The sequence below is a fragment of the Eretmochelys imbricata genome, chromosome 18 (assembly GCF_965152235.1).
Source record: "Eretmochelys imbricata isolate rEreImb1 chromosome 18, rEreImb1.hap1, whole genome shotgun sequence".
In the NCBI taxonomy this organism is placed as follows: Eukaryota; Metazoa; Chordata; order Testudines; family Cheloniidae; genus Eretmochelys; species Eretmochelys imbricata.
The window spans coordinates 20346503-20360396 of NC_135589.1; the positions used below are offsets into that span (position 1 = coordinate 20346503).

Sequence of the window (13894 nt, forward strand, 5' to 3'; positions counted from 1 at the left end):
TCAGGCAAGGAGTTCCACAGGCTGATTGTCCACTGTGTGAAGAAATACTTCCTTTTGTTTGTTTTAAGCCTGCTGCCTATTAATTTCATTTGGTGACCTCTAGTTCTTGTGTTATGAGAAGTAAACAACACTTCCCTATTTACTTTCTCCACCCCAGCCATGATTTTATAGAACTATATCATATCCTCCCTTAGTCGTCTCTTTTCCAAGCTAACAAGTCCCAGTTTTATTAATCTCTCCTCATAGGGAAGCTGTTCCATACTCCTAAAATTTCTGTTGACTTTTTCCAATTCCAATATATCCTTTTTGAGATGGGGCGACCACATCTGCGTGCAGTATTCAAGATGTGGGCATACCATGGATTTAGAAAGAGGCAATATATTTTCTGTTTTATTATCTATCTCTTTCCTAATGATTCCCAATACTGTTAGCTTTGACTGCCACTGCACATTGAATGAATGTTTTCAGAGAAACATCTCCAATGACCCCAAGATCTCTTTCTTGGGTGGTAACAGCTAATTTAGACCCAATCATTTTATATGTATAGTTGGGATTATGTTTTCTAACGTGCATTACTTTGCATTTATCAACACTGAATTTCATCTGCCATTTTCTTGCCCAGTCACCCAGTTTTGTGAGATCCTTTTGTAGGTCTTCACAGTCTGCTTTGGACTTAACTATCTTGAGTAGTTTTGTATCCTCTGCAAATTTTTCCACCTCACTGTTTACCCCTTTTTCCAGATCATTTATGAATATGTTCAACAGTACTGGTCCCAGTACAGACCCCTGGGAGACACCACTATTTACCACTCTCCATTCTGAAAACCTACCCTTTGTTTCCTATCTTTTAACCAGTTACTGATCCACGAGAGGACCTTCCCTCTTATCCCATGACAGCTTACTTAGCTTAAGAGCCTTTGGTGAGGGACCTTGTCAAAGGCATTCTGAAAATCTAAGTACACTGCTTGTTGACCCCCTCAAAGAATTCTAGTAGATTAGTGAGGCATGATTTCCCTTTACAAAAACCATGTTGACTCTTCCCCAATAAATCATGTTCATCTAGGTGTCTGATAATTCTGTTCTTTACTATAGTTTCAACCAATTTGCTTTGTACTGAAGTTAGACTTACCAGCCTACAATTGCTGGGATCGCCTCTGGAGCCTTTTAAAACAATTGGCATCACATTAGCTCCCCCAGTCATCTGGTACAGAAGTGGATTTAAATGATAGGTTACGTATCAAAGTTAGTAGTTCTGCAATTTCATATTTGAGTTCCTTCAGATCTCTTGGGTGAATACCATCTGGTCCATGTGACTTATTACTGTTTTAATTAATCAATTTGTTTCAAACCTTCCTCTAATGACACCTTAATCTGGGACAGTTCCTCAGATTTGTCATCTAAAAAGAATGGCTCAGGTTGGGGAATCTCCCTCAGATCCTCAGCTGTGAAGCCCGACACAAAGAATTCATTTAGTTTCTCCACTATGGCCTCATCTTCCTTGAGTGCTCCTTTAGCATCTCGAGTGCTAAACTGTTTGTTTTGCAGGCTTCCTGCTTCTGATGTACTTAATTTTTTTGCTGTTAGAATTTGAAGAACAGCTAGCCAAAGACTCAAAAAGTTTCTTGACCTTCCTAATTATATTTTTACACTTCATTTGTCTGAATCTATGCTCCTTTCTATTTTCCTCAATAGGATTTAAACTTCTACTTTCAAAAGTTTTTTGCCTTTTTGTCTCACTGCTTCTTTACTTTGTTGTTTAGCCATGGTGGCACTTTTTTCGTTCTTTTACTACGTTTTTTAATTTGGGGTATACATTTAAGTTGAGCCTCTATGATGATGTCTTTAAAAAGTTTCCATTAAACTTGCAGGAATTTCACTTTTGGCACTGTAACTTTTAATTTCTGTTTAACTAGCTTCCTCATTTTTGTGTAGTTCCCCTTTCTCAAATTAAATTCTACAATGGTGGGCTGCTTTGGTGTCCTTGCCCTCTCCCTCCCCACTGGGATGTTAAATTTTATTATGTTATGGTCACTATTACCAAGCGGTTCAGCTATATTCACCTCTTAGTCCAGATCCTGTGCTCCATTTAGAACTAAATCATGAATTGCCTCCCCTCTTGTGGGTTCTAGAACTAGCTGCTCCAAGAAGCAGTCATTTAAGGTGTCAAGAAACGTTATCTTTGCATCTTGTCCTGAGGTGACATGTACCCAGTCAATATGGGGATAGTTGAAATTCTCCATTGTTACTGAATTTATTTTTATTGCCTCTCTAATTTCCCTGAGCATTTCACTGTCACTATCAGCATCCTGGTCAGGTGGTCAGCATGACTTTTACTTCATTTGACTCTACACCATAGTGCCATTCCCCCTCCAGTACAACTTATTCTGTACTTTCGATATATTTTATACCCTGGTATTACTGTGTCCCATTGATTATCCTTATTCCACCAAGTTTCTGTGATGCTGGTTATGTCAATATCCTCATTTAAACACACGACACGGCACTTCATCTTCACATTTAGACTTCTAGTATTCGTATTTAAGCACTTAAAAAAATTGTCTGCTTGCCATTATGTGATGTAATTGTATGGGACTCTTTCATTAAATTAAACATTACCATTTGTCATCCCTAATATAGCTGGTTCTTTATCCAACAGTTACATAAAATGGTATCCCTTGTTAACACATTCCTTATGTAAAATAGTACTCAATGTTTTGTAATGCTAATTATCTTATTTTTTCACACCTATTTAAATATTTGCTATCAACTGCTGCTTTTAGAAGTTTGATGGAAATAGTATCTCTTCTGCTGTTATCTGTAATGAGATACAGTGGCTGATGCTGGATTCAGTGGACCAAATTCAATGATCAAAAAGTTGCTGACCACGGATTAATGTTTTCCAGGACCTTTAGTCAATAAAGTGTAGGCTAACTTCAATTAAAAAGACTAGGCAGCAAAACAAGACAAAAAAGAAAATATGTAAGTTAGGGATTTGTGCTCAGCTTTGTTTAAACTCAATATACCATAAATACCCATACCAATGACAATGCTGGGCAGTACTCAGCAAAAAAAAAAAAAAAAAAATTATAGGTACAGCACTTTTCTATACTCTATTTCCAGTAAGACCGTGTCACTGAGTGGAACTGTGTACCATTCTGCATGTTTTGATTGCATCATTCGTGTGAAGCGTTAGATATTAGTGTTAGAATCTCAGTCATTGGAGATTTTTAAGAGCAGGTTAGAGAAACACCTGTCAGGGATGGTCTAAATAATACTTAGTCCTGCCTTCAGTTCAGGGGACTGGACTAGAAGTCCCTTCCAGTCCTATGATTCCATTTACCTGTAGCATTTTGTATTACTGGATACTATGCCATAATGTTTGGTCTCAGATATATGGTGTATTATATGTATGAAGGATTCATTTGCAATGAAACAAGTTTAAACTGAAACATTTTCAGATTTGCATCGATCTTAGATACATACAGCATAATGCTACGTGTCTCAAAAAGGTATCCACTACCGAGTTTGCACACCATGAGCAGTAATGGACTTCGAAGTATTCATGGAAAAGTCTCCCATTTATTTTAAGTTAGATGTTGGTTTCTTGTACGCCGATCAGAAAAATCAGTGTTATGAACTATACTTTGTTTATAATTCATATACCATACAGAACACCCACTATGAAAATAATGCATATACAGTTTAGTTATAGAGAGTTATAAATCACACAAGTAGCTAGAAACAAAGTACCACAATCACTTTTTTTTTTGTAAACTACAATGTGTTTAAAATAACATGAAAAAATATTAGTGAACCCATTTTGGAGCATATATATTGACCTGAAGAATTACAAGTATGAGTCATAATTAGTTGGTTCTATATTAAAATGTCAGACTACCAAATCTGAGCAGTGTGGGTTAACACAGAACCTTTAAAGCCTTCAAATGATCCTTGAACTTGATAATGTACATAATATGATGATATTAAGTATCCTGCTATTTCCTGTCTCAAACACCGTCTGTCCCGGTAGAGACTATGGATATAGCATACTAGAGAGTAAACACAACACAGACACCAGCATAACCCAAGCAGCTGTCTGACACAAGTTAATTTAGCAACCTGTTTACAGCTGGAGAGAAAACCTATCCTAGCACAGATGCCAACTTGGCAAAGGCTTAAATGAAATCCTGTGGGGTCAAACTGAGTTCTGATAGGTGGTAAAAAAAAATACTCACTAGTCCACCCCCGCATACATGTGCCATTATGAGCCTACTTGTAGCATGCAGCAGCAGGAGCCGCCCACAGTTTTGGTTACTCAAACTACAACAATCCTGCCTATTAGACATGTGTCTGTCTTTAGTTTGAACAACCGGACTCATTTTTATCCCCACCAAGGACAGCCAAAATGGGGAACTCTTTCCTGGATTTATCACTGTGTAGTCACCACAGTCCCCTGGAAAAAGAAAGGAAGTGCTGATTTATAGTCAGAAAATTGTTCTCCCTCTACACTGGACACCAAAAACTCCCTTGTGAAACTCATTTAAAAATCCCAGTGTGTGGGTCATGAAATATTTTCTGGCTGTATTCAATTTCACTCTCACACTCACTTAGAAATGTTAGCATTCCAGGCTTGCATTAACTCTCTACCATCCACACACAAAATCATCTTCTCATATCCACAGCAAAGATACCAACTCCAATATTCTGCTCTCCCTGCCAGCACAGGGCTTCTCCCATGGATGATAATGGGAATTTCATACATGTAAAAAACAAACAAGATATAGGAATCAAGGTCCACTGTGTAGAATGAAGAAGTGAATTTTTCCTCTCAAGTCATTTCCTCACCTTTACCTCTAAAAAGATACTCATATCCAGACAGGTGAAATCTCCATAAGCATTAAAGAATTTTGCAGCACACAGATACTATGAATTTGTTGGATTAAAAAGTGAATTTAGTGCTGGTAAAAGCTGCTGGTGTGACAACCCTGGTATATGAAGTTTATGAATATTCAGAGAACAGGTACAGTGGCAAGGCAAATTTACTGTATTTAGTTCTTAGCTTCTTTTCACTATTACTGTTACTGCTCTGAGCTCTGATCAAATCATATAGTTCTGAAAACACCTATGAAACCCCTCCCACTGTTTTCAATGAGCTTTGAAGCAGGCTCATACTGACCAAACTCAGTGTCATATCTTGGCTAGGATTCCAGACTAAGGCTCTTATCCTACAAGCACTAACACATGTTTAATTTTAGTCCTGCAAGAAGTTCCATTGAAATCAATAAGACTAATCACATGAGTAAAGTTAAGCATATGTGGAACTTTCTGCAGGTCAGGTTCTAAGTCTTAGAAGTAATTTATCTAAACAGCATTGCCTTATTTTTATTTAAAAGGGCACTCTTACTTAAAAAGCATGCCGTAAACCTGTATTACTCGGATCACACTAAATTACTTGAACTATATTTTAAAAAAATTCTGCTTATGTATTACTTTTCATGCTTACTTTTTGCATCCCTCAGCTTGGATGATTAAAATCAGATAGATTACTATCAATTTCATACTCTTAATGCCTTAGTGGAGGAAATCTGTTTAAAAATAACTGTTCCCGTTAGAGTTTTAGAAACATTTCTGTTCACAGATTTTGGAAAAAAGTTTGTGTATTGTTTTTTTGCCCAAATTTGAATTTCTGGTCACATTTGCCAGTTCTTTAACATCTTTTTTTAAATGCATAATTTCATTTTGAAAGACATGAGTGTTCAGTATTCCACCTTTTCACCAAAAAAAAATCAGAAAGCAAACTGTAAAAGAACTAAGCGGTGATTAAATCAGAATGATCTAAAACAAGGAAAAAAATGTGCATATACATTGATTATTAGAACACTACAGCTTTAAGAGCTCTAGGCTATTTTAGAAGCGGTGTGCAGGCAGTAATAGGATACTCTACAGAACAATCATGACTTCACACTTACGTAAAACTCGGTTGTATTGAGAATATGACGACCATCCGGACTCCAGCACGAAGCCACCAATCCTGCTGACCCCTCATCAATCTTGCAGTGCCAGTCTGGCTGCTCCAAGGACCAGACCTAGGTCAGAGAGACTAGTCAGTGCAGCAAACTGAATAGCACACCAAAACCTCCCTCTCATCACAGAGCCACGCTACAGCTAAGAAAGAAAATTCTATCAACACATACCAAGGGGTCAGGAAACCTTTGAAAGCCTTTGGCCATGAAGGACTGGCGCTGGATCCCATTACAAAAGTAAGCTGCACATCTCTGTGCATTAACACAAGTCATAAAGCATATTTTCTTCTGTCATGTTTTCTGAATACCATCCTTTTTAAAGCTTTTGCTCCCTTTAATAAGAGTCTGCATGTATTTATTTCCTTCTGAAATAACAGATGTATGAGATACTTGGTAGCAGCTTTTGTTTTTACACATTTGCTCCAAGTGTTTTTATTCTGATGTTATTTATCTTCAGACTAACAAATAATCTTTTAATCAAGGTTTTGACAAACAGTAGCAACCTCGGCTTTCTTCAAACCATGTGTTATTAATCAGAGTATCAGTTACTTTGGCAAAAACACTCAATTAGTGCTTGACATTAGAAGTTCTCAATTTAGTAGTTAGTAAATTTTAGACAGAAACAATATGCCATGCTGTATCTGTACTTACCTGAACAATCCCTCGTTTATACATGGCACATAAGATAAAGAGAGAGTCTGACGACCATTCTATGTACTGGATCTGATCCAGGCAAGTGTACAGCTGAAGGATCTGGAGGTTGTTCACATCTCGAACTATCAAACGGTACTGCACACACGAAGCCTGAATGCAAACAAAAATAAACTGCTTAACTGACGCACCCATATCAGAGTTATTAACTGAAACTTAAGAGTGCCAGGACTTGTGCTGCATCATTCACTCTCTACCACACTGATCTAGAGTTTAGATGTTTTGGATGCACCAGGATTTATACTTTTGGATTTGTAGGTTTGTTATGAGCTACACAACCAATTGCAAAAGAAGGTGAATAGAGATTAATCCAAAGCAAACATTAGATGATTTTAATGTATTTGTTAAGAGTTTACAAAACTCACCTATGTGTTTAAGGCTGAAGGATAGAAATGTTTGGTTTCAGGCCAAACTTTTTATTTTAAAAAGGTACTAAATTTGTTTTACATTTAAAGTACAAAAACGTTTTCAAACATTTCTATCACAAAAACGGTTTTTGTTTTCTAAGATGATACAATCAACTTGAATCTAGTCAATTTCAAAAATGAATTAAAGTAGCTTCAGATATTGCACATGTCCCTGACTTTCCCCCAGTCAATTTTTGTGACTTCAGAGTCAATTTTCTTATTTTAAAATGTTTATTTTCTCCCTCTCCCCCCCTTTTGCTGTGCCCTTAAAACTCAGCAAACTGACTATACAGAAAGCATCATCAAATGCATAAAGTAAACAAAAAAGGGATGGGTTATTATAATGACACTAGTCATAAAAGTTAAGCAGCTGCTTAAGTATTTTCAGGACTAGGGCCTATATAAGTAAGGAAAAATATCTATTTGCTCCATTACTACTATTTATACTAGTCAATTGCACCTACTTCTTAAAACTATTTTTCTTCCATTTCATGTTTTCCTTTTAATGAAAAATTGGCTACAGCCTTATTCTGGAGTAAGTGAATAACATGCAAGTGAAGTAACACACATGTAAGCAATTGCACAACTGAGAACTCATAGCAAGATCAGAGCCTCAAGATTTTAAAAAGTGTCTTCAAACAATACAGACAATGGGTCTAAACTTTGCAATTTTTTGTTTTGACTCATAACTTTAAAATTGACTAAACCAGTGCATTAGAAATATTTGTAATTTTTAATTTAAATAAAACACTGAGGGGCACATCTTGGTCCCAATGATGTCACTGGGAACAAGCCTGACCCTGAACATTCAATTTTTGGGCTGAGATCTTGTCTGACAGTCAGTCAGTTCAAAGTGAAGTTTTATGCGATGAAGAAACTAATGTACAAAGAAAAGGAGTACTTGTGGCACCTTAGAGGCTAACCAATTTATTTGAGCATGAGCTTTCGTGAGCTACAGCTCACTTCATCAGATACCACGGTATGTATCTGATGAAGTGAGCTGTAGCTCACGAAAGCTCATGCTCAAATAAATTGGTTAGTCTCTAAGGTGCCACAAGTACTCCTTTTCTTTTTGCGAATACAGACTAACACGGCTGTTACTCTGAAACTAATGTACAGTAACTGCAAGTAATGAAGAAACTGATCACCAGTAGGTGTCACTATAATACTTAATACTGTATGACATTATCTTTACGGTCAGAGCAAAATAGAAGTTAAAACTTAGAGAAGGTTATATATTGTAACTAGACTGTTCACTAAATTGTTTTGCTCAAAATAATTTTTTTTTAAAAAGTTAGTCATGCTTTTTTATCACCTGCAGTATAGAAACCAGCTCACAAAGTACAGGGATTTGATTGCAAAAGACTAAGTGATCTGCTATTTGTCTCTCCCTCAGGTTCACTATTATGGTAGCACCCAGAGGCCCCAACTGACATTGGGATCCTGTTATGCTAGGCACTGTAGAGCAGTCCCTACATACCACAGAGCTTACAATCTATCTAGACAAGGCAGAAAGGGAAGGAGCGGAAACACAGGCAGAGAGGTGAAGTGACTTGCCCATTGTCACCCAGCAAATTAGTGGCAGAGCTAGGAACAGAATGCAGGTCTCCTGACTCAGTGCGGTGCCATAGCTGCAGGATCAGGATACCTTTCCCTGCAGCTTTCGAAAAAAAGCTCAGTAAAATGGTGGCTTTTAAGATTCATTTGAACAATACATTTATGGATTCCTACTGCTAAACTTACGGCTAATTCTTACACAAAGCAAAACAAGGGAGTGTGTCGTCCCGTTCCCCCCAATAATTACTGCCTCTCAAGACAAAAGTCAGTTGCTTCAAAAAGCACGAAGGCCAATACAGACGTTTCTATATATATTTTTTTTATAACAGCTGCTATTACTCACAATGAAAAAATATTGTAAGGTACGTGAAGGATCGTTTTTCATTAACTAAAATCCACACAGTATTAATGGCTGTAAGCATACTCACCCTTAAACCAACAACAACGGAGGGGGTTGTTTGTATGTAATGAAATATCTAGGGTTGAGGAACATTAAAACTGTTCAATCTTAGTGACCAATTTTCTATACAATACTTTGATTGTACATTAAAAAGGTTATTAACAGCAGCATCAAAGTTAGGTGCATGTCTGTTGTTGTTTGGTTATATACACTGGGTATAGGAATGGATGATAAATGCAAATTTTACTAAAGATTTAAATAGTTTTATTAGGAAACTAAAAAAAGTTGATAAAGCCCCTTAATAAGTAAGTGGTTAACAGAAATATACAATATCCCAGGAAGATTAAATTTAGTTTTTGCTAGCAAAATCTTAAATTTTGTGATCAATATTAACATTGCTTTTGAATGCATTTAATGAGTCTCAACAGTTATACTAATGATGCATTATTTCCACATGTAATTTTCACACAAAAGTGTTTATATCAAGTGTATCACTAGTTAGGAACATCACTACAAGATCATTACCTTCAGAATAAAAAAGTGTGTTCATCAAAATAAAATGTTACATTTTAAAAGACATTTACTATTTGATAGAACAATTACATTTTACATTGCAAGACCCCTGTTGACTGTTTTCTGCCCTGATGACAGATTCCCTAGACATCAGTCACTCTCAGTTTCACTCGTGCTTTGTTTCGAATTCCTTTTTAAAAAAAAAAAACAAAACTGAGTCTCCTATTCGCAGTGAATACCTTTTGGCTAGAGGTTCACTAACCCACATGCATCTACAAATCGTTTCTCACTTTAGTTACACATTTCCTGTCAGTTCAGCGGGTTCTACAGGAGGATCTCATGCAGTGGCTCTCAAGCTTTTGCCCGGGTGACCTCTTGCACACAGCAAGCCGGGGAGCGCGGCTCCCTCGTGAGCTAAAACCACTTTCTATCCATCTAACACCATCATGAATGCTGGAGGCAAAGGGGGCTTGGGGTGGAGGCTGGCAGCTCGCGACCCCCGGTTTGAGAGGAGGCCCATACCTATGGGCAGAGGCTCCTTGGTGGCTGGGGACAGGCCGGGGGCCGGTTTCCTGACCAGTCAGCCACCGCACACAAGGCAGGAGTCGGGGGGCGCGGCCCGAAACCCACCCCCTGGAGGTGGGAGAACGAGAAGCGCCGGGGGCCAGCCCGACCCCGGGGTGTGTGTCAGGGGGAGCCGGGCCCGGCACACGCCAGCCGAGCCCCTGCAGAGCCCGGGCTGCGGGTCTCCGGCCAGCCGCGGCGCCGGGCCACTCACCAGGTACTTCCCGTCGGGCGAGAACTTGCACAGCAGGCTGGAGAGCTTGAACACCTCCGAGAAATTCATGGCGGGCCCCGGAGAGCAGCCGCGGGGAGCTCCCGGGCCGGTGCGCGGGCCCCGCGGCCCCAGTGCCCGGGGCAGCGGCCGGCGTCACCCAGACCCCGAGGGAGCCGGGCCGAGGGGGGAGCTCGGGGCAGCCGGGCCCCAGCGCGGCCTGCCCCGTTCCCCTGACAACGCGGCCTCGCACAGAGCCGCAGCCGGGGCCCGAGCCAGGCCGCGACTCCCGGGGGCGAGGGGGGTGAACCCGCAGCCCGATTCAAACCCGCCCGCTCCCCGCCGCCTCCAACCGCCTTCCCGGGCCGGAAGCGGGCAGGAGGGTACCGGGAACCCGGGCGGCTTATCGGGGCCAGGCCCGCCCCGGGGCAGCCTGGGAGTTGTAGTCCGGGGTGGGGGGAGCAGGTACGGCTCCGGGGTGCGACAGACAGACAGACAGACAGGTGCATCTGTGGGACAGACAGACAGGGGCGTGCGTGGGGCAGACGGAAAGACAGACCCAGGGGTACCAGACAGACAGTGGGGGCGAGGCATTGTGTAGACCAGACAGACAGATGGGGTATGTGTGGGACAGACAGACAGCAGACAGAGGGGGTGTGTGGGGAACAGACAGACAGACAGACGGGGCGTGTGTGGGACAGAGAGACAGACAGACGGGGCATGTGTGGGACAGACAGACAGACGGGGTATCTATGGGACAGACAGACAGACGGGGTATGTGTGGGACAGAGAGACAAAGGGGGGGTGTGGCACAGAGAGACAGACAGACGGGGTATCTATGGGACAGACAGAGGAGATGTGTGTCGGACAGAGAGACAAAGGGCCTATGTGGGGGACAGACAGACAGACGGGGTATGTGTGGGGGGCAGACAGACAGACGGGGTATCTATGGGACAGACAGAGGGGGTGTGTGTGGGACAGACAGACAGACGGGTTATGTGTGGGGGGCAGACAGACAGACGGGGTATCTATGGGACAGACAGAGGGGGTATGTGTGGGACAGAGAGACAAAGGGGGTGTGTGGGGGACAGACAGACGGGGCATGTGTGGAACGGAGAGACAAAGGGGGTGTGTGGGGGACAGACAGACAGACGGGGTATGTGTGGGGGGGCGGGCAGACAGACAGACGGGGCGTGTGTGGGACAGACAGACAGACAGACGGGGCCTGTGTGGGACAGACAGAGGGGGTATGTGTGGGACAGAGAGACAAAGGGTGTGGGGGGGGACAGACAGACAGACGGGGTATGTGGGGGGGGGGCAGACAGACAGACAGACAGACGGGGCATGTGTGGGACACACAGACGGGGCGTGTGTGGGACAGCCAGACAGACAATCGAGGACAGGCCGGGGCTGGAGGCAGCCAGATTGCTGCGGGCTGTGTTTCGGGACGCCCAGGGACTGTCAGTGCCCCTGTCTGTACGAGGCCGCACCGGAACGATTATCGCGCTCCTGGCGCTGGCGAGGGGCCAGGGGATTCGGTGTCTCGGGGGCGGAGGGGAGGTCCCGTACTGCCACGGGGAGCTGGGGAGCTCTGCAGAGCCAGGGGTCTCCTGGGCACCCTCCCCGCATCACCGCGGGACGCCGCTGGTGCAGAATAACGCCGGGAAAATGCCTCGCAGACGATGAAGCGAGCTGTAGCTCACGAAAGCTTATGCTCAAATACATTGGTTAGTTTCTAAAGTGCCACAAGTCCTCCTGTTCTTTTAGCGTTAATCTAGTCACGCAGCTGTTAATCCATTGACAGGGGCCTCCTGCAGTCTCAGAGCAGGCTCGGTTACTTTTATCCTGTACATGGGGGATAACGTCTGTCTGCTGCCAGCCCAGCTGTCTGTACCGTCGCAGGTTGAAACCAACTCGTCCCTGTGAATTTACGCCTGGGAATCCTTTGGCATTAGTTATTTACACATGTGCTTACAAAATACATACAAGCAAGGCACAGAAATCTCACATTTTGGTTCTGGTCCTAAAGCTTTTAATTTGTTCCCATTCATTTTCGGTTAATTTTGCCAATGTTAACCTTCAATTTTCCCTCCCTCCGGCAATACAATAATCCCGAATCCTTGTATCTTCCTGCCTTCCTGAAATATTTTAAATATCATATTTTAAATAATTTTCTTCTCACCCTTTTTATCTGAAAGAAATAAATTATGAAATAGTTAATGTTACAGTTCAGCCCTGATGTTTTTTTCTTGGCACCTCACTGCTTTGTTTTGTTTACAATCCGATTGGAAGCATCCACCAATAAATACATTGTTATATACAGTCACATCCGTTTTTCAAGGAATGCATCACTAAACCTTTCCGAATTTTTTTTTTAACCAAAATCTCTTTACAATTACTAAATAAGGTACTGGGACCAAACAATAAGCGCGGTCACAGTTTAAAAGAATGCAATGATTTTCTGCTTATGAATTTACAAAATAAAAATAATAATGTTTCTTATGACAACATGTTATTTAAAAATACTTTCGGTGATGGGAAATCATTCAGTGAAATTTAATTAACAATTGTTAATTGTTTTTGTATTTACTTTATACCACTACCATCTGACCAAACCCTGCCGCAGGTGTTTAAATCGCACGTAAAAGGGATAGGACAAAGTATTTCTGCTGGCTTTATGCTATAAAAAGCCCTGTCAGTAAAACTTGTATACGCAAGTGGACGTTTCAAGGACTCCATCCAGGGGAGTTTTGCCGAAATAAAGACTGCAGGCTAGGCTCCTTATTAATTATTATTGTTGTTCATGATTATTGTCAAGGACCCGACTGTGCCACAATGATGGCTCTACAGAACCATCTCTGGCATTAAAATAAGGAATAGCATCGCCTACCTTTGCAGTAAGAATATTTTGAATCTGCAAATTGAATCTGCAGTTTAACAATGTCGGATTAAAAGCAAACGGATTCCTCTCCTAGCAGATGGATGGGGCCATTGTTTCAGAGATAAAATACGTGTTAATAATTCTCTCCTGCTTTTAATTTGCTATTTGTTTTAATTTCTGTAGCAATGAGTTTTATTCTCTCCGTTTCTCCAGTTCTGTTTATTTGCAGTGTCTGCCCTGTACGCTCCTGGGTGGCGTTAATTTGATACCAGACTTGTGTGCCAGAACCTGACATATTTTCTCCATTTGATTTCCTGGAAATAGGTTTATAAAATAAAAAAATTAATTAAAAAACGACTTAACAGTCACATACACATACCAGGAGAAAATATGAATGCGTATCTTGCAGGAAAACCGTGATGCTTCCTTGGAATGATCATTTATTTCACGAAAGCTCATGCTCAAATAAATTGGTTAGTCTCTAAGGTGCCACAAGTACTCCTTGTCATTTATTTCCATGTTATTGCATTTCGGAAGGTGTAAATCCTAGTACGCGCCTGTTGTTTGGTCGGCGTGTGACTGATTTGCAGTATTTCTAATTGCTTGAATTATATATTCTCAATTGTT

At 41.3% G+C, this 13894-nt stretch overlaps 1 protein-coding gene across 1 annotated transcript in view; it reads right to left on the reverse strand.

Moving 5' to 3' along the window:
- Positions 1 to 10761, reverse strand: part of WRAP73 (WD repeat containing, antisense to TP73) — a 28023-nt gene extending 17262 nt beyond the window's left edge. Inside the window, exons 1-3 of the mRNA XM_077837492.1 lie at positions 10390 to 10761; positions 6675 to 6827; positions 5970 to 6086 (exon numbers count right to left, since the gene is read on the reverse strand). Of these exons, the coding sequence (XP_077693618.1) occupies positions 5970 to 6086; positions 6675 to 6827; positions 10390 to 10458 (339 nt within the window). The 5' untranslated portion in view covers positions 10459 to 10761. The remainder of the gene's footprint in view (positions 1 to 5969; positions 6087 to 6674; positions 6828 to 10389) is intronic.
- Between the last annotated feature and the right edge of the window lie 3133 nt (positions 10762 to 13894).